Source organism: Propithecus coquereli, unplaced genomic scaffold, assembly GCF_000956105.1.
Source record: "Propithecus coquereli isolate 6110/MARCELLA unplaced genomic scaffold, Pcoq_1.0 Scaffold142, whole genome shotgun sequence".
In the NCBI taxonomy this organism is placed as follows: Eukaryota; Metazoa; Chordata; class Mammalia; order Primates; family Indriidae; genus Propithecus; species Propithecus coquereli.
This window is the reverse complement of record NW_012138525.1, coordinates 2,097,548-2,123,814: the sequence shown is the minus strand read 5'-3', so window position 1 is coordinate 2,123,814 and position 26,267 is coordinate 2,097,548. Positions and strand designations below refer to the sequence as shown.

Here is a 26,267-nt window from a genome sequence, read left to right as displayed (position 1 = left end):
ACTTTTGAGCTAGATTTTAATTTCTTTAACGTCAAGTACCACTTCTCTGCGGCACTCATCGTGGTTGTAATATTTCGCTTGTGTGGTTTTTCAGCCGAGAAGACTCAATGAGGGAGAGGAGTCTGCAAAGTGCTTGGTACCCAAGAAATGCTCACCAGACCCCGTTCCAGGTATTAACTCATTGAAACTTCACCAGACCTTACAAGGCAGGTGTTAGGAGCCCCACGTCCAGCTGGGAAAACTGGGGAGCAGAGAGAAAACCATGTACCCAAGGTCCTCTGGCTTGTTGGCTGCAGAATCGGGACAAGCCCTTTGTAGCTTGTTGCCAGCAAATGCAGGACTCAAATGGCCCAAGCCCAGCCCCTAAATAATGCACCCCCAGTGAGTGCGTGGAAGAGGGGACGGTCTGAATGCAGCCTGCCTCTCACCCCACTGGGGGTGGCACTAAGCAGCCATCATACCTCAGGTCACTGAACCAGAGGTCTGAATGCAGGTGGGCCCCTGGGGCAAGTGCGCAGTCCCTCTGGGAGGGCTGCAGTTCTTGGCTGGAGCAGGCACGTGGGTCACTGGCGAAGCGTCGTGCTCGAGGCCCTGGGAGGGAGCCCTCCGGGGCTGTTTGCTCCAGGGCCCTGACTGCTCCCTTGGTGTGAAGCCTCGGGCCCCCCAGTCACCAAAGACCTGCAGCTGTGGGGGGAAGGCTCAGGCCTGAGGTCCAGGTCTAGCCTGTCACTTCCTGGTCACCAGGTGGTCTTGGGGCCAGACCAGGTTCTTGGGTGGGGTGAAGGCAGTGCAGGTCTTGGGAGAGGACTGGTCTATCTCTGGGCCTCTGTGTGCTCATGGACCAAACTGGACAACAGCAGATAAAGGGGAAGTTGAGGCATGACTGTTGAGTGATTTGCCCCACAAGATTAACGTGAGATGCCTGGCACACACTAGGGGCTCAGTAAATAGCTGAGAGCAATGGAGGGCTCACCTGAAGTTGGGGGGGGGGAGTCCCTTCTGTCAGATCTGTAACAGTGTGATCAGCCCAGGGACAGGCTTAAGCTGCTGCCTTTTGGGGTGGGTGAGGGGAGACCACCTGAGCTGGGGTCTGAGGGAGATGCTCCCTTTCCCTGCCAGGTTCTGGTCTCTGTGGGCCTCTCCATGTACTGACGTGGGAGCCCCTGGGCTTTCCCAGGCTGCCCCAGGGGTACCCCCTGCAGGGATGGGAGCTGGGGATCAGGGTGCTAGAGCGGCCTTGCCCTCGCCTGGGCAGCTGGTCTCACTGCAGTGAAGGTGCTGAGGGAGGCCTGGGCATGGGTCGGGTGGCTCTGGGAGGACAGTGAAGAAAGGGTGAGGAGGCCACGTGGCCTCCCAGAGCCAAGGGACTAGAAGCCGTGGGGCCGCCTCATTCCGGCCGTGCAGGCGCAGAGGCTTTGCTGCTTCCCACACACGCTGGCCCGAGCCTCTGTGCACTGCCTGCTGGGCGCACTCCTGCAAAGGCATGCTTCAAAGCCTGGGGCTCCCACCCTAGAAACGCCCCTTTTCACCAGAACACTGGGGTGGGGGGGTGTTTCAGCTCCTGCATGTGAACCCACTTCCAGGGCACATGTGGTTCTGGTCAATTTGAATGCTTCTGGGGCACAAGACCTAGGAGAGAAAGTTCTAGAAAGGAGCTGATGCTACTGACACTCATTCCACTAGCCGGAACTACCCCAATAGCAGCAAGAAGATGTGGGGCCTGAGCCAAATGACCCTCAGCCCCCCCGGGAGCCCTGCCTGAACTGTCACTTTAATTGCACACACGCAGCATGTGGCGCAAACCCAGCACTGGGCAGCTTTCGTCTGTGTTTATTTTTTTCCGTATAAAAGTTACACGTTTGAAATGTCTGCAGGAAGATGCCACGATCAGGTTAGTTGGGGGGGTATATTTTACAAGGGAACACTGGGGTGGTCGTGGGCAGCCAGAGCAGGGGACACTCCTCAGAACTGGGGTTCAGGCCAACACGTGCATGCCTGCCCCACCTGGCTCCGCCCACACCTGCGGGTGAGAACTGACTTTCTCTACAGGGACCTGAGTCCTCCGTTTTACTCACGGCTGTCTGCGAAGACCAACTCCCATGACACTCCCTGGCCCCCAAGAAGCAGCCTAGTGTAGGCCGCCTGCAGCACTGAGGGGGTGGGTGGGGGCGCCTGTCAGCCGATAAGGTAAAGACACACTCACTGTCCTCAGGCAGGGAGCCGCCCGGCACTGCCTGGGCCCTTCTGCTCAGGGCACAGGCTCTGCTGCTACCTCGGAGAATGGGAAGAGATCCCCCACCTTGCTCAGGCCTGAGCACAAGGCAGATGGAGCTATGACAGCCCCTGACTGCAGACCCAGGGGAATGGGGCTCTCACAAGGACGAGGGGACTGTCAGTTGGCACCACCCAAGAGCCCTGGGTGCAGAGCGGCCCTCACACAGTAGCATCCACCAGAGCTGGGCGAGGGCAGGAGGCACGGATGAAATGAAGGGACTTAAAGAGGAGGAAACAAACTAAAAACCCAACCCCACACACAACACTGTTAGGAAATCAGCGACTACACGCACACGCACACGCACACACACACACACACACACGCTTTAAATAATAAAGTGACAGGCTTGGCCAGCCCTAGCAGGATTGCTGCCAGAGGGGATCCTACCTGACTTTCCCAGGGGTCCGCCCCTCTCTCTATAGGACAAACAAAACACAAAAGAGGAAAAAGCAGCCCCCATTTTCTTCTTGATAAATGCTCCCAAACTCATGAAGGACTCAAAATGACAGGGGTTGTTTAAAAAAAATCTAATCAACAGGTGTTGCTTTCTACTTTTTTCCTTTGTTCTGTGTAAGCTGGGCTAAGTAAGCACAGTGAGAGCCTGATGTTTGCTTAACCAAGCCCAGGAGAAGTGAGCGCTCATTCATGCAAAACAGGCCCAGGCAGGCAGCGCATCTGGGTTCCGACCCGCACTCGGCTGCCAGGGAGCCAGGCAGGGCTGCGGTGGCACCTCTGTTTACTGAGCACCTCTGCAAACCTTGCCCCAGATTGTCAACCTCAGCAGCAAGAATGGTTTTTAACAAGGAGGATGGGAAGAGTACCTGCTCTCGATGATGCTTTCGCTGGGGAGGCAAGCTGCTCGGCCTCAGGAGCGCCTCCGCCCTCCCTGCACCCCGAGGGCCTCTCAGGGACGCCCGTCCTTGTAGGGGGCACTGGCAGAAAGGTCTGCAGAGCCAAAGGAGGTGCCGCCCCAGAGTGGGCACGACAGGAGGGAAGCTGGAGACGGCATTTAAGGCACACAGCAAGCGACGGGAGGGGCTGCTGGACTCTGCCAGCCAGAGCAGCTCCTCCACTCCCCCGCCGAGTTAACGCGCCCCGGAGCTCAGACAAGGTTAAAAAGACTCCCAGAACTAACAAGTGTCTGATGATACAGTGCTCCCTCACCCCACACTCCTCCCAGCTCCCCAGTGCACCAGCGCTGTGGGAGCTGAAGGGGCAGCAAGATGACAGACGCCGTGGCTGCCTGTGGTCCAGCAAGGGAGGCCCTGCAGGTGCCAGTACCATGACAAAGAGTGCCAGCTGCGGGGCTGCTGAATCGCCCCTCTCTGGGCCAGAGGAAAGCTGTCATCCTCCTCCATGTCTAAGCAGGCAATGGAAAGCGAAAGGGGCCTCCTGGGTCTTCTCTGCTTTCTGCCCCAGCCGTTGCAGGCTCCTGCTCCAGAGGGCCTCAGGCTTCCACTCACTCGCCGTTCAGAAGATTCAGGGACCCTGGAGCTTAGGGAGAGGGAGGACGGGCTGTTCTTTCAGCTGCTGACATCCCTGCTGCTCCCAGGTGGGAGGGAGGGCAAGAGGGGAAAGACAGACGTGAAAGCAGAAAACAAAACCAACCCAGGAAACCACTGGCTCACAAGTCAGCAATGAGGCCCGAGAATGGCTCCACGGTGCCTGGGTCTGCTCCCACAGGGAGGGAAGGAGGGAGGCAGGAAGCTGCCGGCAGGCTCCAGGCTCCTGCCAGCTCAGCCAGCCGTGGCTGGGCCTCGTGGCTCTGGGGCCAGGAGTGCTGCAGCGCCCGACAGGTCACCAGGGCGCCCTGGTTGTGGAGCTGCTCAGTGTCCCCGAGCACGTGCCTCCATCCTGGCACCTGCTCCTAGGTCTTCTCTTCCCGGTCTGTTTTTCTCCTTGTTATGTTCCTGGGTTTAATTTTCAGAGAGAGTTCCCATAGGGCCTCCTCAGCCAGGTGGTCACTAAAGTCGTTGAAGAAGTTTATGATGTCATCGTTTCTCCGGATGTCATAATGCCTGTGCAGCGGAGGGGAGACAGGCAGTGAGAGCCAGTGAGGGCCGAACAGCCCGAGGGTGCCACGTAGACCATCCCAACACCCCTCACAGCAAACAGACGTGCTGCTATTGCCCAGCAGGACAGAGGACACCAGCCTCAGAGCCAGTACCCAGCACGTGGCCTAGGCCCCCGAGGCTGGGCTCCCCAGTGAGGGCTGCAGAAGCCTCGCCCCTGCTGCAGGTGCCCCAAGCACACCCTGGATTCAGGCAGGCCCAGGTTCGTCAGCCTTCTCCTTACAGCAAGGCGGGCACCACCTTCCTGGTGTGCAAAACGGGGGACAAGCAGGCCCAGGGCCAGACGGGGAGCTGAGCCCTTTACAGATACTCTGTCGTCCTGACAAAGAGGCTGTACCCCATTCAACAGATGGAGGGTCACTTCGTCCTCCACGACCTTTTGCCTCTGCTCAGGGCCCTGGGGTCGCTCCTTGCATCTTGGAGGGCTCAGATCCGCCCCACCCAGCCCCGGGCAGTGGCACTCACGCCTGCTGGAAGCACCGCATGCTGTCAAGGATGTTGAACTGCTGCCAGCGTTTGGAGAAGTTCACCTTCCCGTCGATATAGTCTGGGTTCCCCAGGTGGACGAAGGTCAGGTCCTGCAGGATTAGCCCCCTGGGAGGACAGGGAAGAAGCCCAGTCACCACTACGGACGGTGACTCCCAAGGCAGCTGGTTTACCAAGAGTCCAGCGCCGGACAATGACTCCAGCCCATGCAGCTACTGAAACCTCAATAGCAAACCGAAGAGTGAGTCTGGGTGTTTGTTTCTTCCGGAGTGAATTCCCACCTCACCATCTCTGGGTCCATGAGCACCTGCTGGGTCCCTCGGAAGCCAGCTCAGGCATTGGAGGGGCCTGGAACATCCCGCCCATCCAAGCCCGAGGAGGACTGTCAGAGAGCTGCAGGGTGTGGGCAGAGCTGTGGGTTGCTAATGTGAAATTAAAACATGAGCAGTAAAAAAAAAAAACAAAACCGCAAACTGAGCAGGGTAGAGAGTAGAGACCCCTTTGTTAACAGGTACGGTAACCTAACAGGTGCTTCTGAATACAGAGCACTTGATACCACAGGAGAAAAGGCGGGGGACTCAGGGAGGCCTCAGCTGAGGGGCCCAGAGGGGGATCTGTGATGGGACAGCGTGCCAGCGCTCAGTGCAGGCCCTAACCCAAGAGACACTGCTGAGTCTTCTGTCCCCACTCTGGGGAGTCCAAATGTCCGCTAGTAGATTGAAGGCTCAGATAATCAAAGAAACCTGCTTAGCTTTGATTTGTCTGCGATTTCCCTTTTCCATGAAACCCACTTCCTCGGCCCCACGGCCCGCCCTCAGGAAGACTTTCTGAACTTCCTCATGCCAAGTGCTCTCGGGGCTCCCGGAGTGACTGGCTCCTCGGGCGGTGCTGACATGCAGCTGAGTGTGAGGACCACTAAATACTGCATGAGGCCACGTGGGGAGAAGCCACATGCCTGTCGTCAGCACGCCTGTGCACGCGCTCTGGCAGGTACAGGAGGCAGTGGGAGGGGAGCTGGGAGATGGGAATTCTTGACCACGTCTTCTGTTTAGATTAGATTCTGTTACAAGGAGCACGTTTTACTTTCAAAGTTAGAAGTAAAAACTAAAACATAAGTATAAACGTCACAGCTGGAAGCCCTTCAGCGAGGATTTTTCTGGGGGAACCCAATGTGTCTTCCCCAGAGCAGCAGGGTGGGCGAGAGGCGTGCGGGGCTACTCACAGGTACGGGATGCAGGGAGGCTCCACCTCCGAGAGGGCGGCCCGGTAGGCCCGGAAGGAGGACGAGCTGTCGATGAGCGTGCAGTACTCGGCCAGGCCCTGGCAGGACAGGGCAGGGTTAGCGAGTGCTGGACACTGTGGGGGGCGGAGCCTGGCCCGCAATGCCGACCAGCCCGTCTGTCCTGCTCTGTGCCCACAACATGTGAACACAAGCCAGATGCGGGCCCTGCCCCTGGCCGGCACAGATTTAGTCTCCTTTAACTGAGTATCAGCCAAACCCTGGTCACAGAGATACCTCAGGCCTGTTAAGGAGAAACACCCCATGGGCTTTTAGTGCTTGGTAAAACCATTCCCGAGCAGCCAGCGACCGCTACGTGTGCAGGACGCTGGAAGCTGGGGCTCCTCCTTGGTTCCTGCTCTGTGCTCAAGCCTGAGGGAGCTTCTAGAACACACACTGAACCGAGCCACTCCTGGCTCAGAGCTGCCTTCACTCCTCACTGCACCTCACGTGCAATCGGGACGGCATGTGACCTTGACCTTCTGCAGGGCCGAGCTGCTTCTCGCCTCTGCACGTGCCGTGAGGTTCTTGCCTGTGAGACGCACCCACCCCTGCCCCGTGCTCAGAACACTATTCTCCTGCCTCCTCCAGGAAGCCTGCCCCGACTCCTCAGGATCTTTTGTGTTCCTGTAGCACCTGGGGTGAATTTCCCACTTCGCCATATGACACTGTTTTATAATTGTCACTTTATGTGCACCAAGTGAGAGGGCCCCCCAGGTGGCCTGGCTGACACTCAAAAGTTGTGGGCTTTGCTGCCTTTCTCAAGGACATCGCCCCACATAGGGATAAAGGTCCAATTCTAGGCCAGGCACAGTGGCTCACGCCTGTAATCCTGGCACTTTGGGAGGCTGAGGTGGGAGGATCACTTGAGGCCAGGAGTTCCAGATCAGCCTGGGCAACATGGTGAGACCCTGTCGGTTCAAAAATTAGCCGGGTGCTGTGGCGCACACCTGTAGTCCCAGCTATTCAGAAGGCTGAGGCAGGAGGATCACTTGAGCCCAGGAGTTTAAGGCTGCAGTGAGTTATGACGACACCACTGCACTCTAGCTGCGGTGACACAGAGCAAGACCATGTCTCAAAAAAAAAAAAAAAAAGTCCAATTCCTCACCAGGCCCCTCTGAGGCCTTCCTCACCTACAGCTGGTCCCCGTCCCCAGTGATGTGGCCATCCTGGTCTCTGCCCTGCTCCTCAAGGATGTCAAACCCCCACCTGCTCCCAGGCTGTGCTCTGCTCTGTCCCCTTGGATGGAAATTTTCTTCCCTTCCTAGGAACTTCCTCTTCCCGGTGGGTGGTGGCATGCGAGACACTTCCTCCAGGCCAGCTCACCTGGCCTTGCAGCCCAGTTGTCTTTCCACGCTCACCCTGCAGAAACCCACCCAATAGGATATCAGCTGCTCGAGGTGTGGCCTGTGCTTAAGGCAGCGCCCAGCCCGGACCGGCCCCTTTTGAGGAGGGACCGAAGGAAGGACCACAGTGAAGCTGGGACCCAGGGATGGGCTTGCGGGCAGCAGCAGGACGCCATGACATGACAGCCCCAGAGCCAACGTCGAAGCCTCCCGGGATGTGGTGACTGGTGATCAGAGACGGGAAGCTGAGGTGGGATGGGCAGCTGTCCTGGCCACACAGCAGGCTGGCGGCTGAGCAGCGACCTGAGCCCCAGCATCCACTGCAGTCCAAGCACGTTCTGCCACAGCCGCTTGCCCAAGGCCTGGGCAAGGACCCCACCTGCTGGCTCCCTCCCCACCCATGTCACAAAGGCCACTCACCTCTGAGGTCTGCTTCTGCCATTCTAGCCGGCGGATGGGCGCCGAGTCCAGCGCCGAGAGGATGGCCAGGTAGGAGTTGAAGTTATTCAGCTTCCGTAAGTGCTGTGGAGAGAGGTACGGCCTCTGTGAGAGCAGGCGGTAGGGCAGGCGAGTTCCGGCTACCCAGGCAGGGCCTAAAGGGGGTGCTCTGGGGAGGGCTTGGCCACCATTACCTTCATGATCTTGATGAACTTCAAGAGCAGCCGTTCCCTGTCCTGGGCCTTTTCCTGTAACATGATTATTGACCGGACCCTGCACGGACCAAGGGAAAAAGAAGACAGCTGAGCTGACCATCTTCCTACAGGCTTCAGGTGGTCCTGGTGGAGATGGGACCTGCACCCCCCTGCACCAGCAGCCACGAGCTCACCCCTACGGAGTGCCCAGGGCTTGCGAGGCCCCAGGCACAGACCGCGTCTCTGCTCTCAAGGAGCTGACAGCATCCCAGGGACAGAGACAAGATGCCACAAAGAAATCTGGTGACTGGTGCCAGACACCACCAACAGGGACCTCCGATTCTGCAGGGGAGATCTGGGAGGATCAAAGCAGAGCCTTTCCTGACAAGTGCGGACCTGAGCACCATTGGGGCTGGGAAAGTTCCTGAGGGCCTCAGGAATGGCTTGGGGAGACCAGCTGGCATGTGACTTAAGAGGCCACTTTTGCCAGCCATGAGGGAACAGATCTCTCAGAACCTTAGCAGCAACCAAAGCCAAAGCCAAAGCCAAAGGCCAGTCTCATTTGTGCCATGTGTGCAGTAGGGACCTCACAGTGGCCTCAACTTCCTGTGGTTTCAGAGGGGCCACCACCAGTGTCACTCAGAGGAAGTGCCACGTTCTGCATCCCCTCTTCCACCCTGTAAAAGCGGGCAGCTGCGCCGAGCACATTGAGGACCATGGCTCTGCACCTCAGCCCAGCCAGGCTCCTGGGGGGTGGGGGCAGGGGCCCTTGAGCTTCCTGGACCCAGCAAGAAGCCGGTGGCAGACACCAGGCTCAGGCTCTGTGTGCAGCTTCCCTCTGCCCCAGAAACCACCGTATCTGACTGGGCAAACTCCACACTGAACGGTGGGTTACTACAGCTGAGCACACTCCACTGAGGCCTGGAGTGCTTCTGTGTTGGGCAGAAAGGCAGGGAAAGGGGCGATGACCCTATTTTTCTCCAATGAGCAGTCCTTGGAACATTTAAAAAACGGACATTATGCTGGTGGGAGCAGCGGATGGGGAGCACTGCACAGCTGCCACGCGCTGACTGATGCTCTATTTGATGCCGAGATGCTGTGGGCACTTTAAGTCGCATCTCAAAGAGCCAAGAGTTCTGAATTATAAACACACTGTTGGCATTCATTTTGCTTTAGGAATTAGAGGCTAACAGAACCCACTCCTTGCTAACTGCTCTGTCAGGCATAGTCAGTGTGAGCATCTGGCACGTGAGGGAGGGCCTGGCAGCGACCAGCCCAGGACGCCAAGCCCAACAACGCTCCCCGGCTGCCACCTACGGCAGACATGACTAATCGATCCTGGCACTCTTCCCTGCTGAGCCTCTGCAACCAGCCCTCTCCTGTCCCTGCCCTTGTTCTCTAAATTTGGTTCATGATTCGTGCCCACAGCGCCCCCGGAGGAGCTTGGGGGAATGAAAGCAGCAGCTTCTCCTTACCACTCAAGCTCTCTGCAAAGGAAAACACTGAGCCCATCCAGGTGTGCCACCGTCCAGAGCCACAGGGCTTGGTACTGTGGCCCCTTCTTACCAGTAGGACATGTTGTTGAAGTGCTCCGTGAACTGGGTCAAGTTGGGGCTCTTCTCCTCGTTCTGCTCTTTTGCCCAAAGCAAAACCTCAGGAATCTGCAAAAGGAAGGAAGGACACTGGGTAGAGGCGGAGTCCTGGGCTTTCCTGTGATGGGGGTGGGTGAAGGTCTCCCATTCAGGGACAACCAGCAGTGGCTCCCCAGGCCCCGGCCCCCTCCATACCGCACCTCTATTTTATAGAAGAGCTCGGCATCCAGCAGTGTCAGCTGCTCAGCTATTTCATGGCTGTGAAAGTCGTGCAAGGTCCCTGGCCTGGAAGACAGAGGCAGAGAACCACCGTCAGGGCGTGGGGACAGTGGTCAGGGAGTTGAGCAGCCTGGCTGCACTGCAGGAGCAAGGAGGCCACGGAGTAGGCCAGTACCAGCTGCTGCTTGGGTCCCTCTGGGCCCGTTTCTCCCCAGGATGACGCTGTCTACCTTCCCCTCCTGCCTCTGCTGGATATGTCCTGCAGCTTTTGGAAACAGGCGACGGAGTTTCCCTTGTGAGCTCACGGACAATTCAGAGGCCTGAGGACTCTCGCTCAAAGCCCGACCCCACTGCCAGGTGGCCAGGAGAACAGAGATGGCGCCCTGTAAACGAAGGCTAAGTGCTCACTAAAAAGGAGGCCGTCAGTCAACAGGTATCTGCAGCTGGAACTGAAACTCACCTCTGGGCTGAGGCAGCGGGTAGGCAACAGATTGGAACTTTCACACAGGACCTTGGGAGGCTGCTCTGTTAATGCTGGCAAGACCATGCGGAGCTGACCACAGCCCGGAACACACTCCTCTACCTCTGTCCTCCATAGCCCTGTGTGCCCTGCTGCCCTACTTCCTGGTGACAAGGTGACTCATCACCCAACATATAACTTCTGAAGAAGAGGCCCAGCCACAGGAGACCCATGGGGCTGTCCCTGAGGCACCTTGTCACAGGGCCTGGGCAGAACCAGGATGTGAGGCTGTGGGGGATCGGGGGAGGGTAAACTGAGGAAAGCGCCATAGTGAGGCAGCTCTTGGGCACAGTTCTTGCCAGAGGTGGCGGGGCTTGGGAAGCTGGCTCCTTACCTGGCTGCTACCCCCCTGGCTGCTAGCGGCTGGTCGGAGTTGGCACATCTGAGCAGCTTCTTCTGGTCCATCTTGTCCAGGATGTTCTTCCGGAGCACGCGGGCCAGGCTGAGCTCCCCGTTGCACACCAGGCGAAAGACCAGTTCCATCAGCAGCTTCAGGATCTCCTCTGTCAACTCCACTAGGCTAAAGGGCCAAAGGCACAGGTGAGGGGCAGGAACAAGACCCAGGAAGATCTGGAATCCACCTCCAGATACCCAGAGGCCACGTGGCAGCGGTCAGCGCATAGCTGGAAATCGCCCGTGGGAAGAGAGCAAGAGACAAGATCTTGGGGCAGCGGCTGTACCTTCAGAAGTGCTGAGAGTGGTCTCAGTGGTAACAAACACCTGCCACTCACTCAACAGACATTTGCTGGCCCTGGGCAAGTGCCAGAGACTAAGCTGGGGACTGGGTTATAGAGACAAATCCCACACAAATCCTGTCCTGGGGGAGCTCCTGAACTACCCGCCTTGAGAACCGTCCATGCCATGAGAGTTCCCTAGTTGTATAGCCACTGGCCATGGTCATCTCCCCAGGAGAAGGTAGGAGCTGGTCTGTTCCATTCACCTCTGACTCTCCATACCAGGAAAGACCTGCTGGATGGGTATTTGTTAAATGAATGAAAATGGCAAGTGCTGTCTCAAAGAATCAGACAGATGACCATGGAAATGCTGGAGGCAGGGGTGGGCTGCCCCCTGCCACTGATGGCTAAGAGCACAGCCAGCTGTGGACTGGTCCTATAACACCTGCAGGAGGGATGGCTTGGGCAGTGTAGGTTGCTCTCCTGTGGGAAATTCAGGGCCTGCGCTGGGGCTAGAGAGATACCTAGTCCTGGCCTATGGGGGACAGGTCATTCTCTTGAAGGGTGGTGACAAAGCAGGCAAGAGCCAGCCCAGACCAGAGCTCTGTGCTCAGTGGGTGTTCACCCCCAGGGGAGGTGGGTAGAACGGGGACAGGCTGCCGATCTCAGCAGGGAAGCCCACAGCACCCTGAGGTTCGCCCAGGCCTGCTGTCTGCAGGGCAGAGCCGCTGCCACCCTCCGCAGAGCCCGAGGAGACGCACTCACCAGAGCTCGTCCACCACCCGCACCAGCACGAAGAATGTGTTCTTGCTGACGCGCTTCTTGAACGTGTCAGCAAAAGGAGAGAACTTCTCGTATGTGGAGTGTGGGTTAAAGAGATAGCCACATGGTGGGGGAGATGTAAGTTGAGGGCTGCCTTCTAGCTACGATTTATCGAGTGCTTACGGTGTGCCAGGAACCCTGCGAGTGAAGCGTTAGTGTCCAGAAACGAAGGCACGAGGCTCGTGTGAAGCCGAGGTTTGAGCCCAAACCTCCCTCGCCTCAGGACTGTTCCCAGCTGCTTCCCTCTCGTGCCTGCCTTTCTGTTGGGTTCAACCCAGGGCTCCTGTGAGATTACTGACATCTGAAGGATGGCCTGCTGAGCCTCAGGTAGAGAAAGGCAGTCCCAAACCAAACACCTTCAAAACCCCAGGCCTCTGGCAGGTACATAGGCCAGAGGTTGTGCCTCCATTCTGTCCATGAGTTTCCACTCTGAGACTGTCTCCCTGGGCCATGCGGCTGCTCTAGCTTGGACACCCTCCCAGGAGCTCTTCCTTCTGCGACGCCGGGCAAGGTCTCCCTTCCCAGAACAGCGCACTCCATACCGGCTCCTCGTCTCCATGGCAGCCCTTCAAACCCTCGGCCAGCTCTCGTCCCTTGAAGTGGGAGGCTGTGGTTTCCTGCTGCGCTCTCGTGTTTGCCATCGACTCCCCAGACCCTCCCTGACTCTGTCCTGCCTGCTCTCCAGTGACCCACAACCTTCCATGTCCTGGGCTCAGGACAGAGCCTCGCACTAGGGACAGTCTGTTTGGCCTCAGCACAGGGGCTCGCTGGCCACCCGGGGCCCAGAGCTTGGTGCCCATGCATGGGCCTGAGGCGGCCAAGCAGGGCAGAGGCTGAGAACTTGAGTGCTGGAGGAAGCCACATGGGTTGTCAAATCCTTCACCTCTCTGGGCCTCAGTTTCCTCAATTACATGACAGGAAATCATACAGCGGCACCATGTATAACATGGTGGTCTTATAGCTGACATCACACATGCCAATGTACATCTTGCCTGACTAGTAAATTCTCCCCGGGTGAGTGACTGCCATTTGCTGAGCCAGGCCTGCGAGCGGGTGCTCCAAGTAACAGAAAGTGCCAGGCGACCCGAGTCCTGCCAGTGGGAAATGTCCATGTCCATCCTGACGTGCAGGGGATTCTAAGGGTCACAGCGAGGAGATCTGCAGGAGACCCTGAGGGGGAACGGGGGAGGCTCAAGGCACGCGGGAAGGGGAGGAGGAAGGCTGGAGGACTGGACTTCCTGCCCCGGCAGCGGCTGCTGCCCAGCAGATGGCAGTCATGGGCTGCCCTCCTGGAGGAGCAGCCGCGCTTGGCTTTGGCCGCACAGGCAGGTTTGGACTTGAGGAAGAGGCAGTGGGCAACAAAAGTGGGTCCTTCCAAGCCCCTGGGGTCTTCCTCAGCCACTACCACATGGGGTACATCTACCAAGGGTGGCCCATGAGGCAAATTGCAGATCGAAGGGACTTCCACGTCCCCACCTTGATCACCCTGCCGCACAACACATCACTCGGACCCTGCACGGGGGCAGAGTGGGCGGGAAGGCCCGCGGCATGCGAGGCTGGGAAAGGATATCTGTACTGCAGCTTCTTGATGAGCTCCTCCGGGCTGATGAAGGTCCTGTAGGTGGTCAGGAAGGCCTCGCAGTACAGCACCAAGTCTGGAGGGAGGAGCAGCGGGAGCCACTGAGTCAGGGCACAGAGCACGGCCTGGGGCAAGTCCCTGATGCCTAAGCTGCCGAGGGAGGGCTGCCCTACCTTTCCTGTCCGTCTCCGTAGCGTGGACCAGTAAGATGTCCCCTGATCCTCCACGGACGTCTGGCCCGTCATCACCCTGTGATGAAAACAGCCAAGGAGGGGTATGAGGCAGTGCGTGGCCTTAAGAAAGTAAGGTTAGGAAGGAACAGGCAGGGATGAGATGACCAAGAGGTTGTGCCACCGTGTGACCCTGGTGCAATGCCAGGGGTGCCTCTGCAGCCCATCAGCCCATGCTCGGCGACAGGCACAGACTGAACCGTGTCTGGGAGCCGGATGGCCTGGGAGCTGTCCGGGCACCAGGGCACATCACTGTTTTGAGGACAAAGCTGGGTCAGGGGACACAGTGCCATTTGACCTTCCCCTGCTCACTGACCCATGGGCCAGAGGGGAGGCAGAAGTCCTCACAGGTGGGGGACAGTGGGACCCCCCCAGAGAGGAAGGACAATTACCTCCCAGGATGCCAGTGGAGGCACTATTTATTAGCACTATAATAAATAGTCCAAGAGGACTATTTATTAGCCTGTTAATAGTCCCAAAACTACAGCAAGCTGCCCTAAATCTAAATCCTTTTCCCCAAGTAGAAATAGCAGTCACTAGTATTATTGCAGGTTCTTCCACGAAGCCCTTCATTAGAGTAGTGTAAGTGTCACAAAGACGTTCGATGACATCAGATGCTGCTTAAATGACCATCACCCCCACCTGCCAATTAAGGAGCAAATCTGTTTCCATGAGGGCAAGCAGAGCTTTAACCACCTGGCCTGGGGCCAGCAAACCAGGCCCAGGACAAACACCCAGGGCCTTTCTCTGCCCCAGGGCCCCAACGCTCCCTCGAGCCCCTCCTGCTGCAGCACCCGCTCCAAGACTCCCTGTCTTTTTAGGGCTTAGGTATTTTACCCCTCAACACTAGGGTTCTGAGAGTGTCCTAGATTTACCTCCAGAGGTAGGAGTTATGCCTCTGACCTGGTTTTAAGGAAGAAATTTATGGCAAGGATCATGAGATGTCACATCTCTCTGCTAGGGCTCTCAGCGCCCTGACAGCCCAGGTGTAGACAATGTCCTGGGTCGTTCACTGCCACAGCTGGAGCTGGCCTAGCCTGGGCCAGGAGTACGTACAGGGCAGCATCTGCCTTTTTGTCTGTGTGTGACTATCAAGTCAAAGTTCAGAAACATGGTTACCTCCTTGGGGGGGCGGAGGGGAGGGGAGGTCAGGGCTACTTTATGAAGCTGTTCCTTTGCGTTTCCAGAAATGCCTAGTCGAAGGAAGAGATAAAGCTCTCTCAGTCCGACTTCCTCTTATGGTGACAGGTTTGGGCACTGTTTTCACCAACGAGGCTCTGAAGACAAGGCACAGGAGGAAGGTAGCCACACTGTCCAGGCCTCAATTTGCTTAATTAGCTGGTGTCTCTAGGCTGAGGCTATTGTGGGGCTATTTTATCAACTACAACAAAATGTCCCACATTGGTGAGGGCTTACCCCACGCAGGCTCTGTGCTGAGCACTCACATGGATTTCGTCCTCACAACACCCTCAGGAGTCCCGTCGTTTCAGGCTCAGGGATGCTATGTCACGAGCAAAATCACTTTCCAGAAGCATCAAGAGAAGGGGACAGTATGCTTCCCCCGGCACTCACCCCCCTGGGAGCCCAGAGCTGAGCTCCACCAGGAGCACTGAGCCTTGGCCTCCACACTTGGCTTGGGTCTCTCTGCTCGAGACACCTCAAGGTCACACTCTCCTTGGCCCCCTTGCTCTCCCTCTGTGGGGCCAGACTGTAGAATCCAGACCTGGGAGACTTTACCTCTTGCTTGAGCGTGAGTCTGGCCATAATCTCATTGTGGTCAATGAGGGACAGCTCATCCACTTCCTCCTCTGACTCGGCTGACTCCAGAGCATCTGGTGACTTTGGGGCCCTGGAGGGAGAAGTGGTTTGTGTTCTAAGAATCCAACAGGCCCCTGGGCTTCCTGGTGCCCAGAGGCCGAGGCAGTACCAGCCTGTGCACAGGCATCAGAACTGCTCTCTGAATGAGCCCACCCTGGGTGGCAACTCCATTGTCACGCACTGGGTCCCAGGCTCACTACCGATCAGCCGTGTGACCTGGGCACTTCTCCTGCTCTCTCTGGATGGCCTGTCTATACATGGAAGGGATTCTGCTGGGAGATTAAGAAGGTTCCATCAAGCTGTGTGAGTGATGGTCTCAGCCGCCTTCCGAGGCCCACCATACACACAGTCAGCACTGGAGAAGGAGCAAACGGGCAAGGAGGTGGGGAAGGCAGGCAGCATGGCTCGCCGCTGTTCCGCTCCCCGAGGCTTCTCCAAGGGCCAACTTGCCCTCGGACCCTTTGTCTGGGACTAAGAAAAAGCCATGAACCAGGTACACATGGCCCCTTGTTCTCAGGGCTCGATCTAGCAGGGCATGGACTATAAAACAAGTGGTCACGGCAACACAAAAAAGGGGAGCAGGACCTGTAATCCTAATACTCTGGGAGGCCCAGGCGGAAGGATCGCTTGAGGACAGGAGTTTGAGACCAGCCTAAGCAAGAACAAAACCCCGTCTCTACTGAAAAAAGAAAGGCGGGGGGGACAGAGCACGGAGGGTAGGAAGAGTACTGCAGGGGCCCTGGCCTCTCCTAAAAGGTCAGGAAGGCCCCGGGATGGGACAAGTGAGTTGAGCCTGAAGCACAGGGAGGACATTCCCCACAGACGGGCACAAGGGCAGCTAGCAGTGTCCAAGATGAGTCTCCCAGCCTGGGGTGTTCTGGGGAGAATGGGAGCTGCGTCTGCCGATGCCTGGCTTTTCCCCTGGCATCTTCTATATTCCCCTGTTTTATTCTGGTCGGCCTTGTGATCACAGGTCACAGTGTTTTTAAGAGAGAGGGTCTTGCTACGTTGCCCAGGCTGGACCTGAACTCCTGCCTTAGCCTCCCAAGTAGCTGGGACTACAGGTGTGTGCCACTGTGCCCGGCTCACAGCTCACATTTTTCACCCTAAGTATCTGAGACATAAAAATGCGTGCCTTCCGTAAGCGAACACGAATGGGCCAGAGCAAACCCTGTTTCACATCTCGTCAGCGTCCAGCCTGTGGCATGGCCTGGGCGGAATGAGAACACCACCCAGTGATAGTTTCTAACCAATGTGTTCATGCTTCTTTCACAAGGACCATCTAGAACTCTGAAAATGACACTTTTGGGTCCAGTGAAGCTGGTGATAGAACCCATGAGCTGATTTTGCTCAGAGCATACCTCCTCTGCCCCTGGGTACACTAGAAAACACACCACTCCCTGCTTAACAGTCCGGGAGACCTCAGCCTGGGCAGGAGACTCACACAGGCGTCATGTGGGCGGCACCGCCGAGCGGCCCAGAGGCAGGCTGCGCAGCTAGCCCTCCTCGAGGCCCCCTGTGGAACGCTTTCGTGTTTTTCTTTCTCTTGCTACTTTTTTTTTTTTTCTTTTACTACCTTTTCAACTGTTCATGCTCAGGCCTGAGAATAACAAGCGGGCATTGCCTTGCTCTGCTAAGATCACCCTGGATACCAGAGGTAGCTGAACCGTGACCTAACAGGGGAGGAAAAGCATGAACATACTGAATATTTCACAAAGAAGGTGAAGTCAACATGAAGTTGCAGGTGGGAGTGTCAACGTGCAGCCTACACATTATATTTTATAAGTGTATACTGGGGATATTTTTTTTTCCTGACACAGGGTCTTGCTCTGTCATCCAGGCTGGAGTGCAGTGGTATGATCACAGCTCACTGCAGCCTCAAACTCCTGGTCTCAAGTCATCCTCCTGCCTCAGCCTCCCAAGTAGTTAGGACTACTGGTATGTGCCACCATGCACAGCAAATTTTTCAATTTTTTTGTGGAGACAGGGTCTTGCTATGTTGCCCAGACCGGTCTTGAACACCTGGCCTCAAGTGATCCTCCTGTTTTGACCTCCCAAAGAGCAGCCCATATTGGGGAAATTTACTTCATATTTCCATACCTGGTCGGGTTTGGCTTATGCTAATATTGAAAAATTTACAAAAGATTAAAGAGACATAATGACTAAGTGCAATGGAGAACTCCTGATTGATCTTGGTTGCAAAAAAATTAAGATATACAAGACATTTTGGGGAGAATTGGGGAACCGGAACATGGTTTGCCTATTAGATGGCATGAGGGAATTCATTAATTTTCTTAGGTGTGACAATCGTATCGTAAAGAGGATTATTTTTTCGGAGAGGCATGCTGAAGTATTTGTGGGCCAAGTGCCACAGCGTCTGCAACTTACTTTCAGGTGGTTTAGCAACACAGTTCACACATGTCTAGAAATGTCAACAAGTCTGTGGGTGGGGAGGGGTATCTTTTATGCTCCCTATCACAACTTGAAAGAGACCAAAACCACAGAAGGTTGGCCAGGATTGAAAAAGATAACACTATCATGGTAACTTGTAAGGTGGATAACATAGGTGCAGACCATCAGGAAGTAATGGCAGACTGTATGTTCAAGCCTTTGAAGAGTGGGATTCTTAGTGATTTTCCTGCTTTCTTGCAATTTTCTGTTCTTTCCCACAGTTTCCAACCTGAGCATATATAATTTTGAGAATCAGATCTACAGCCAACCCACCCTGAATGTGCCGGATCTCGTCTGCTCTCGGAAGCTAAGCAGGGTCAGACCTGGTTAGTACTTGGATGGGAGAATCAGAAAAAAAGGAAGAAAGACTCCAGCATGAAGCACCTGCAGGCCTGGTGAGCTGGCTGGTCGGGGCCACTCAGGCAGAGCTAAGAGGACCCTGCTCTTGGGGGACCCAGCCCCTCTCGGTTCACTTCCTACCTCTCACCGCCATCTCTGCTGTCCTTCCCGGGTACAGTGCCGGCTGCTGAGGGATCTCTGGGATGCCCATCTTTCCCAGCTGGTGGTTCCTGAAAAGAGAAGTGAGTGTTGGGTTTGGACAGGTGGTCCACTCCAGGGCGGATCTGTCTTCCCAGCATTCCTGCCCACAAGTGGCTTTGGAGTGCAAGGTCCTACGGAGCAATTTGAGACGAGAACAAGTTAATGGTGAATGCAGTTAATTACAGGAGGCACAAACCCTCTTGAGACTAGCATCCTGCCTTTGGAGAGAGTGAAAGGTACCACTCTTTGTAACATTTTTCAGCTGCCAACCTAGACGAAGCCACCTCAACCACCTCCTCAAAGAAAGAGAACTGCCACCACAGCCAACCTACCAGAGCTTGGCCAGGCCTGGGCTAAGGGCTTTGCACACAGCTCCTCATTTGGCCTCTTCAGGGAGCTAACACCACTGTCCCCACTCCACATGAGGAAACCGAGGCTAGAAATCAAGGGTCCTGCCAAGACCACATAGCTGGTAAAGGGCAGAGCCTGAATTTGAGCCCAGGGCTGTTACCTCCAATGCCTGTGCCCTTAAGCACTGGGCACTGCGGTCACGTGCAAAACTCTGCTGATTTAAAGGAAGTCTTCAGGGCTGTAGTGCTCAACCTGGTACAGTCCCCAGAGGGCCAGCTGCCTAGGCACATGAATGTCAGTCCCCCCTCTCCTCCTCCAGCAGACTTGCTTCCTCCCGGGTCTCTGGGCCCACCCTATTCAGTGACAACCAAGGCCACGACAGAGAACTGGTGTGGCACGAATATATGGAATATCACTGTGGAGAATGGTTCAAGGAGAAGAAAAGTCAGCCCTGGACGCAGCTGCTGGTGGAGGGAGACAGCGTGGAAAGCCTTTCCCTGGGAGGACGGACTCCACCATGTGGAGGCCGAGCTGGATGGTGCTGGAGGCACAGGTCAGCAAAGGGGACAGCTGAGGTAGGGACATCACCTTGGCTCCCACAGACAGGGTCAAATTCCACTGGAGTGAAAATCCCTCAATGTTCCATTACTTGCTAATGACTGCGGTGGGGCTTGCTGTGTGTGGACATCTATAATTCTGTGGAGACCCCGCTCTCAAGGGGGGGCCCTGCCCTTGGGGTTGATGACTGGGGAGTTCTCAGTCATCACGGACCCTCCCACAAGGACCTTGTCCCACTTGGTGTGTAGGGAAGAGCTATTTTTGAAGCTTCTGAACTTGCTCATGTTTTGCTGAACCAAAACTTGGAAAGCTGATTGCTCAACAGAACTGCAGTCCGTTGACCACCAGGAGCTGGGACGGCAACGTAACGAGGGTGATGGCGCCAGGTAATTTCTACTCCCTCGGGAGGGAGGTGTGCACAAACCCGCAGGGCTACCTGGGAAGCAGTTAATGTAGGGGTGACACAGCATGCTGGGAGGAGGAGGGGATGAGGTCTGATAGGCTGTGAGCCTCTGGGTGAGGGACGGAAGATGGAGCTCTATGCTAGAAGATGGGACAGAAAGAATCCCACAGAGAGCAACTGGATCCGTGGCCAGGGCCCATGCCATGCTGCTCCTACAGATTTCTACAAGACCCATATGGCCAGACGTACTGAAGCAGGAGCAAATGGGCAGACCTCCACCTGGAAGCAGACCTCCACCTGGAAGCCATGTCCTCTCCCACAGAGCCAACCTGGCTCCCAGCAAGCCTGCGGGGGGCCCAGTCTCCCAGTGACCAGAGGGGAGGGGTCAGCCAAACAGAAGCAGGTGGGAGGGAAGCAGCCTCGGAAGAGCAGGGCCCAACTCCTGCCAGGCCAGGCCACATGCAGGCCCGAGGTTACTTACTCCTCGAGAGGGAGCCAGCTCCTCGCTGCTCTGGCCAGAGGAGTACAGATTGACATATTCACCCTCACCAGCTTCCTCACTGGCGTTTTCACTCTGGGGGAGATAGGATGAGAGGAAAGACACATGGGCCAGGCCCTCTAGCCAGCCCTTACAGCCCAGAGAGGGCAGCCAGCAGGGCTGGCCCTGACCAGGACACTCTTTTGATAAGAAAGAAAAGAAGGCGATAGCCTATACCCTGGTCTCCCCAGTGTCAGAGAACAAAGCTGCTTTTGCCACCTCTTGCCTCTGTTAGAGAGGACCCAAATTTCCTGCTAGATCTTCTCCAAAGGTGTCGAGGGCCATTCAAACTGTCCTGAAAAGACAACCCTGCCACAGCGGGAACTGCAGGGGTCCCTGGTGTGGTGGGAAACGACTGTGGAGGGACGGCAGCAGCACATCGTGACAGCTTAGCATGCTAGGGAGTAGTCCCCACCTGCCTGCATGTCCTCTGCCCCGTCCACTTGTGCACTCCAACCTGCAAGGCAGCATCGCCCTGGCTTCGGATGAAGCACCACAAGCAATTTAACAGGACGGGAAACCAGGCCCCTCTGTGCTCGGCACGACACGCAACTGAATGAACAGGCAACTGCCTTGGATCTCTGCCGCGTCCACACTCCCAAAGGAGTTTGTACCTTTCTCTAAAAACAACCAAACAAAAAGCTAGTAGCATTTTCTATCTTATGTATTTAACTTCCTGTCTCTAAATGGTCACTGGACTATGTGTGGAAAATCAGATTCCTAGTCTGATGAAACTTTGTAGAAAAGGTTCAATTTCTGTTCTGGAAACAGATGGGCTACAAATTGTACCTTGTGACCTTCCACAGCTATCAGTCTGGCCATGCTGCCATGGTGCACGCCCGCAGCGCCCTGACTGCTAGTGAAGGGCAGATGTGTCTTGCGGGACAGTGATACCGCTTTCTAAAACCGTGCAGACCCACGTGCAGGTGTGCGGGTTGAATTCTCACCGAGTCAGTGAAAGAGGTTTCGGAAGGAAGGCAGACAGTATTCCCATGAAAGCTGCTCTCCTGGGAAGATGAGAGAGGCCCGTCCATGGTGCTGGGCGGCAGACTGGCTACAGCTGGCACCGCTAAGTCAGAGCTCTGAGACTGGTGGACAGGTGGGAAATGTGGAGAGGAAGAGGAGGTAGGCGGGAGGAAAGGCTGAACGGAAGCTTGGTGGTGAGGCACGAAATCCTGGGAGTAGGACCTAAACACAGATTTGTACTACAGAATCAAAGTGGAAAACAAACACAAAAACGAGAATAAGGGAAGAAGAAAACAGACAAAAGAAAAAGTAATTAGATTAACTGTAGCTGAGCACTGGTAGGTTGTTCACAGTAACTCTAAAAAGGACCACCAATCATGCCAACAAAATACCTGGGTCCTCTGGCCGCTGAGGTTCCCCCCACACCCGACGCATCCTCCCTCAAGACGGGCCTTGAAACCGGAGACTTGTCCAAACAACAGCACGTGGACAACAGCTCCCTGAGGCCCCCGAAGGAGAGCAAACCCCCTATACCGCAGGCACAGGCGACCACACACTCTACTGTGACAGAAACATCACCTACACAACCCAACCCACTGCCGCTTATCCTTTAACGATCCTTATAGTTAAATTCAATGTTGTTGTATTTACTAATTTTCAATCTTTTGGATGAATCTTTTAGGTTTTATCCCCTAAAAGTCAAACACTGCAACCTTTTAAATATCGTAATGCACCTCAAATCCTTTTGGAAGGGAAGGGCATAACACTCAAGAATGGCTGGAAAATTGCGCTATCAAAATGCTGAACATTTCTGAGTTCATTTTCCCTCCCATTCAATCTTTTCTCTTTCTTAGGAGTGGCAGCAAATACCCACAGCTTCTTAGATCTGATAAGCACCCTCAGGCCAGGGCTCTGCTGCTGGAAGACAGAGAAGCTCTCAGACCACTGGTCAGTGGCCACCATGCTGACAACCCGGAGATGTCATCGTGCCCTGCAAAGGCCTGCTACTACTCTGCTACCATCACGGGTGGACTGCAAGACCGTCAAGGGGGAAGCGCAGCCCACGTCCGAAGTCCTTGCCAGGTTCACGTGCCCACCACAGATGCCAGGACTCGACAGAGGCCAAACCCGACACAAAGGTGCAAACCCCTCACACAAATGTTCTATGCATTTGCTGTGGAACAGGACTGTCAGAACTCATGGAAACAAGGAAAAGGAGGGGGGAAAAAATGAAGTTTTAAACTTATAGTGGGTCAAAGCCACTCACAGTGTTAAGAAATTTTGCAAAGCTACCCTTCAACCTGGACAAAGGACCACTGCGACTCGAGGGACAAGGCAGTCCCTGCATCCGTCCACTGTGCAGACAGCCCTGGCCCCTTCTTGGTTGCACTGACCAGAGTTTAAAGCTCTTCCTCCCTCCTTGGTGAGGCCAAGGCTCTCTTGCTCCTGTGAGCTCCAGTGGTTGTTGGTTTATAGCAGACCCATGACACCTGCCCTTGGCACTGACTATTTATTATACATTTTATTTCCCCCTCTAACTCACAAACTCAGGGCCAACCCCTGACCATGGTCGAATGAATCAGTGGAAGTGCCATACACGTGACCAAATAACACTGAACACTCAGATACCTGCTACGAGTGACGTTCTGTTCACACTCTTCTTTCTAGAGAAGCTGGAGGTGGGGGCAGATGACCTGGTCCGGCAACCCCAGGCTTGCGGCTCCCACCCTCAGCCCTCACATGATCACTTCAACCTCTCCCAGCAGTTACCCCAGACAGTGCTGTGGGCCCGGGCACTCACTCGGGGCCTTCCTGGGGATGGCAGTGGGGCGAAGGGCTTGGCTTTCTGTGTCCTGTCTCTGGAGGATGCTCACCCCGTAGCGAGGCTCTCATGGCTGGGAAGGTCCACAGAGAAGACGGCAGGTGGAATGCATTGGCCGAGGGGAGGGATGGCATGGTGCTGGGAGGTTGCTTTCAGCGAACCCCCAAGTGACTGTTCGGGCAGTCGCTTCAGTTCCCTGCAGTTCCCCAGATTCTCAGATCTGTCAGATGCTTGTTCCCAAAGCCCCGGTGCTGCCATGATATTTGCTAACAGATACCTCTTGCCTTGCCCACAAACCCACTTGCTTGTTGGTGCCTAGTTTAGGGTTCTTGTTAAGTGCTCTTTCTGAAGCCTGGACACTGCCATCGCAGACGCCCCCATGTAAACTCGCTTGGCTCTTAAGCATGCCCTGCAACAGCCGAGCACCTGATTTATATATGCACAACTGGCTTTTGTGTAATCACAACAAAACATACCAAGTCTGAGAAGTATCTTCCTAGTTGATCACAGGGTACATTTAGCAGGTTTAGTTAGAGGTTTTGCTCTCAGCCTGCCCTCCAAAACACCACTCTAGGAACTATTCTAAATAACGGGAGCTGAGGCATTTAATAGGGACCCAATACTATTTGCTGATTCTATTATTAATCAAAGTGCCTAGAATACTTCCTGACTCACAGCAGCATCTCAGTTTTGAACATGGAAGAGTAAGAGATAAGCTTCACTTGTCGCATGGGTTCGGGTTCAGGTCCAGAGACTGAGGAGGGAAGCTCAGGGATGCCACCATGCGTGTGGACTGCCAAGAAGAGGGGTAGTCACCAAGGAGAAAGGAAGGAGTCTGCATAGCTTGGAAAAAGGGCCTGCCCACCCCGCCTTCCCTCCCTCTGCAGCTCTGAGCCAGAGCTCTGGTATGCAAGCTATGCAGTCATGCTGGGACAAGAGCCAAGCTTGAGAAGTACCCTGGGGGTTGGGGGAATGCATGGGGAGGGTTTCTGATCACCACAAACCCTGGGGGCTCTGCAGATGCCCGCAGCTGCATCAGGGCTCTGATCATACCATTTTCAACAAGCCCTGGTCTCTACTTACTCCCCAGAGCAGTACTTCCAGCCCTTTAAGATCCCACTATCCACAGGCGCAGGGAGAGAGGTGGGGCTGGCCTCACAACAGCCTGGAGTTTATTTTAGGATCTGGCTGGTGCCTGGCTTTGCTCCCGAAGAGCTGCTGCTCTCTGTGCAGCGGGAATTTTTATTTATAGCCAGACTAAGACTGTTTGGGTTTAGGATTTTAGAATATGAGGGCTGCCTGTCTGAGACCTGCAAACTTCTGCAGAAGACCTGGCGGTGTCAGTGTAAGTGCACCGTTAGGAAAAGAGATGCCTCCCTGTCCCCAAGTCAGTTCTGGTCCCATGATCAAAGTGCCAGTGGGGACTGCTGCATGCAGATGAGGACAACTACTCACAACTACCTGTACTGAATGCTTCCTTCCTGCTGCGCAGATGAGGTGCTAAGGGTCTTGCGCGGATCATCTCATTTAATCTACACAAAGTGCTGTCGTGATCCTTACTATAATGCTGGAGAAGCTGAGCTGGGAGGGTAGACCATGACCTAGTAGCACACGGTAAGAGGTAGCGTGGGGATGGCCTGTGCCACACTCAGTTCATGTTTTCTGAAACGCTGAGAAGTATTCTGGGCATGCGGCAGGCCCTAACCACACCACCCACAGCTCTGCACGATGCAGTCTCACTAACTGCACACAGAGATCTCCTTCGCGGAGTGCTCTGGGATGCTGGGATGCAGAGAGCAGTGCACTGTCCAGAACATTCCAGGATGGGCAGGGAAAGACAGAATCCGCAACTGGGTTTTCTGAAAACATACACCTGAAAGAACCATTGAGTCTTCAGAGTCTAAAAGGTGATGGAGGCTGACGACTTTATAGGTTACCTTGTGGCCGACTCACTGAAAGGCAAAGCTACCTGCAGCTGGCGAGTCACAGTGACACTTTCTCTCCATTACAGTCCTGGCATGAAAAATGACTTGGGATGGGCCCCGTGTTGCCTTGGCAGAAAAGGAGAGAAGTAGATCTTTAAATGAAAAATTCTGAGTCCTCAATATAACAGCCACTCCACTTAGTTCCCGACGATCAGGAAGGCTGGGTTCCAGGGAAGGCGGTTCTGCACGTCAGCAGCTGAGAGCTGGAGCCACAGATCCAGGGACCTCGATCTGAATGGCTGCCCCACAGTGACAAGAGCTCCAAGCCTTGGAGACCTGTCACCTCTACCAATTACAGGGAAATGCGATCATGTAAACGAATGGACTCACTGTCATGGTGAAGCGTTTGGGAAGAAGAGAAGTTGCCAGAGATCGGTCATCACTACATAATCTTGGTTCAAGCAAGGCTTGTGACTTCAGTGTTTCAGGACACTACTTAGCAAAACAGATAAATTGTTGCACAGCTGGTTTTCAGGCTTAAATTTTTATCCCTCATTTGTGACAAAACCACTCAAGGGAAGCTGCTTTTCTAGTGTGGCTTGGGCTTCCTTCCTCAGCAGAGGATCACCCGGGAGCTGCACCTCAGCATGGCGCTGGGCTCCAAGCACACTTCCTTCTACCAGGGACTGCAAGCTTCACAATGTGGAACCTAAATCATTGATTCTGGGAGGAAGTCAGGCTTTTAGCCACCACACAACACCCTACACGATTGCCTGGGGAGAAGCTCACCTGATTTGGTTCTTATAGAGACGGGATACGATCACTCCTAGGACACCAGAAAAGGTCCTTGGTAACGTTCTCTGTTACTCCATTTGCAAACCAGAGGGAAGACTTCTGGCTTTGTCTTCTCTCTCCTTACTGGTCCCAATTAACTACTGGTTTATGAAAGTCATCATTTCAGTGGGTCTACCTTAGGCCCACAGGCTACTACTCCCTTCTTCGATGCCCTTGTGTTAATTTATAACAATAACTACATTTTACATAATGTTAAAAGATGAGGTTCCGGCCAGGCGCAGTGGCTCGTGCCTGTAATCCTAGCACTCTGGGAGGCCGAGGTGGGCGGACTGTTTGAGCTCAGGAGTTCGAGACCAGCCTGAGCAAGAGCGAGA

At 55.2% G+C, this 26,267-nt stretch overlaps 1 protein-coding gene across 5 annotated transcripts in view; it reads right to left on the bottom strand.

Annotated features, from left to right (window-relative positions):
* Positions 1 to 1,802: 1,802 nt before the first annotated feature.
* RAPGEF1 (Rap guanine nucleotide exchange factor (GEF) 1) overlaps positions 1,803 to 26,267 on the bottom strand; it is a 63,151-nt gene continuing 38,686 nt past the window's right edge. For 3 of the 5 annotated variants that reach the window (XM_012639863.1, XM_012639864.1, XM_012639866.1), the window contains 15 exons: positions 21,333 to 21,590; positions 20,329 to 20,421; positions 18,476 to 18,564; positions 15,464 to 15,575; positions 13,670 to 13,745; positions 13,488 to 13,572; positions 11,861 to 11,953; positions 10,756 to 10,941; positions 9,883 to 9,967; positions 9,657 to 9,751; positions 8,091 to 8,169; positions 7,879 to 7,980; positions 6,056 to 6,153; positions 4,813 to 4,941; positions 1,803 to 4,293 (listed from right to left, as the gene is read on the bottom strand). In XM_012639863.1, coding sequence (XP_012495317.1) covers positions 4,143 to 4,293; positions 4,813 to 4,941; positions 6,056 to 6,153; positions 7,879 to 7,980; positions 8,091 to 8,169; positions 9,657 to 9,751; positions 9,883 to 9,967; positions 10,756 to 10,941; positions 11,861 to 11,953; positions 13,488 to 13,572; positions 13,670 to 13,745; positions 15,464 to 15,575; positions 18,476 to 18,564; positions 20,329 to 20,421; positions 21,333 to 21,590 — 1,731 coding nt within the window. In that variant the 3' untranslated portion in view covers positions 1,803 to 4,142. The remainder of the gene's footprint in view (positions 4,294 to 4,812; positions 4,942 to 6,055; positions 6,154 to 7,878; positions 7,981 to 8,090; positions 8,170 to 9,656; positions 9,752 to 9,882; positions 9,968 to 10,755; positions 10,942 to 11,860; positions 11,954 to 13,487; positions 13,573 to 13,669; positions 13,746 to 15,463; positions 15,576 to 18,475; positions 18,565 to 20,328; positions 20,422 to 21,332; positions 21,591 to 26,267) is intronic. The other 2 variants (XM_012639865.1, XM_012639867.1) reach the window with 2 other exon arrangements.